Here is a 2584-nt window from a genome sequence, read left to right on the forward strand (position 1 = left end):
AATATGTATTTGGCTGGGGACCCCATTTGAAAATATTTGGTGCCAGGGTCCCTACTCCCCATACGTGATTTGTGTTGTTAAAATGTTTAAGAAATAACCCCAGACTAATAACCCATATCAGATCTGATCTGTCCATCTAGGTTTTTAAGTCTTTACTCAAACATCACCCGTTCTCTTTGGCTTTTAAACACATCTGATCTTAAGTTTTGAAGTTTGTGCGTGTCATTTTGTTTAACTTCTTATTTTTGTGTGCAATGGCCCTGCAGTGGGTGTGTAACACCCATGCTAATTTATAAATAAAGCTAACTTTTGCTCACTTTCAGAAACACAGCAGGAGAAAGGGTAAACATTCACGAGTCTTCTGCCAAATTCAGGAGTGTTGGCAGGTATGCCTGAGGTGACAAAGGCAAGGGGCTGGTTTTAAAAGGGAGGGGTCTATGAGGACAAGGCCCTGCCCCTATGCTCAAACTGTATAAATGTCTTGCCATTTGTGTCATACTCTGAAAAGGAACCCAAGAAGCTCTTGAAGAACTGAATACAGAAGAACATACATTTTGATTCAAGGTAAGAATATGTATGTGTGTATGTATATATATATATATATATATATATATATATATATATATATATATATATATATATATATATATATATATATATATATATATATATATAATTTTATTTTATTTTTTACTTGGTAGCAGTAAACAAAGCTTATAGAGTAACATAAATTATACCAGTTTACACCTGAACATAAGAACTATGCTAAGTCGATTGTACCAAGAGTCAAAGGTTTTGGCAAGAGCTCTTTCATCATGATTTGTGTGTGTGCATATCTCATTTTAAACCAGCTCAGTGCTTTATGAGACTTCCAGTTTAGTAGACCTTGTATTGTGAATTTGTTCTTCCATGTGCTGTTGTTCTCATGTCTTACTAAATAAAGTACATCAATCAATCAATACATGGGAATTTCTCTTTGAAATGAGCTGCCTCTGTGTGTCAGGCAGTCTCAATCTAAACTGTTCTATAGAAACTGTGTTAAAATACTGATTTGGAAAAAACTAAAGCTAGTGATGCATTTCAATTTGTGTTTTTATGGTTTGATATTTGTTAGGGATGGATTCAGGTTGTTTTAGTTGTTTTGTACTTTGTGAGTTCATGTGACGTGCTGCGTGCTATGTAATGTATTGGTGCTATATAATTTATTGGACTATTTAAAAAAAAAAACATTTCAGGACTGATTGATTGTTTGAATACTCTATTAACATTTTGCAAAAAGTACACAGGGTGACTTCAAGTACAAAATGTCATGAGCAGTGATTAACATCTTCTTTGCACTCTGGCCAGGCTGTCTTTCCAGTTCTCGTGGCAATGGCATTGGTGTCCGGTCTGGTTGCAGTTGTGGGAATGATTGGCTCTGCAGTTGTTGAGCTCATTCCAACTGATCGCCATTGCACCATTACTATCAGCAACCATAGTTCCCATTTACTCATCAATCCCAGGTATTTGTTTATTATTATTATTATTATTATTATTATTATTATTATTATTATTATCAGTTGCTCTAAACTGGGGGGTCATTTGGGGTCTCCAGGGATGGCAATTACTGCTCCCTAGTGCTCACATTCCGTTATTTCATGCATATTTTCCGCAACTCTTTTTCCGCAAATGTTGTTGCAGATTAATCTGATTAGAGATGAACGATGAGTGCATCTCAATCCATGCCCGTCCATCTACAGTAGCCTACATGTGACACATGCATGTTGGTCCCTTCCTTTTGGTCATGTCATTATAGGCGAACACTTTCACATTTGTTCAACATTTTAATAAAATAATGGATCTATAAGCTTGTAGATCCACTATTTTCAGAAATGGGGTTTAAGTGGTAATACATTTTTGCAGACCCCTATTTTTTCTGAAATTACGCCTCTGGCTCTAACTTTCATTTTTCTTCCTACTATTAAGGATGTACGTTTCCAGTGGCCATTGCACCAGATCTTTACCGCACGAAATCGCCTCCGGCCATGAGGCCATCGTTGAGTTCAAGAAGACACCCAACACTGCTAGGGGCGCTGTCGGTGTCTTCACCTACGAGCTCCAAAATCCAAGCAGCAAATCGCACTCCGAGAAGCTAGCTTACATGTTCTCTGTGCCCTTCGACTACATCGAGTACTCAAACTGGCATGCGGGGGGATTCATTGGAAAAAACAAAACTTGCGACTGCCATCTTTTTAAGGAGATGTATTACAACTCAGAGAATGGATTTGTCAGACAGAAAGGAGACAATTCGCTCTCTCACTCCGACGGTTATTTTAAAGTCATGGCCACGATGACAGACACTTGCACACCTGTCATGACTGTGGAAGTTCGTGACAACTGAGATCAGGGTTATTATAGTTAAAGGTAGGGTAAATGTTACTTTTGCGTTAAAACAAAACGTTTTTTGGTAACAGGTTAAAGCTCTATATTGTGATAGTAATCATTGATAAAGAACAGTGTTAGTTCAGTACCAGGGGTCTCCCTGTCCCCCCAGCTCTTTAATGAACAGAAGAAAACATTTGTCAGGTGGGTTGCCAATTTCAGC

At 37.8% G+C, this 2584-nt stretch overlaps 1 protein-coding gene across 1 annotated transcript; it reads left to right on the forward strand.

Moving 5' to 3' along the window:
- Positions 1 to 1966: 1966 nt before the first annotated feature.
- LOC308096560 (uncharacterized protein) lies at positions 1967 to 2380 on the forward strand (the record flags this gene model as incomplete). The annotated part of the gene is made up of 1 exon (XM_080443977.1): positions 1967 to 2380. The coding sequence occupies one exon, from the start codon at positions 1967 to 1969 to the stop codon at positions 2378 to 2380; it is 414 nt and encodes a 137-aa protein (XP_080300103.1).
- Between the last annotated feature and the right edge of the window lie 204 nt (positions 2381 to 2584).

The sequence above is a fragment of the Gymnoscopelus braueri genome (genome assembly GCF_963280865.1).
Source record: "Gymnoscopelus braueri genome assembly, chromosome: 12".
Classification (NCBI taxonomy): Eukaryota; Metazoa; Chordata; class Actinopteri; order Myctophiformes; family Myctophidae; genus Gymnoscopelus; species Gymnoscopelus braueri.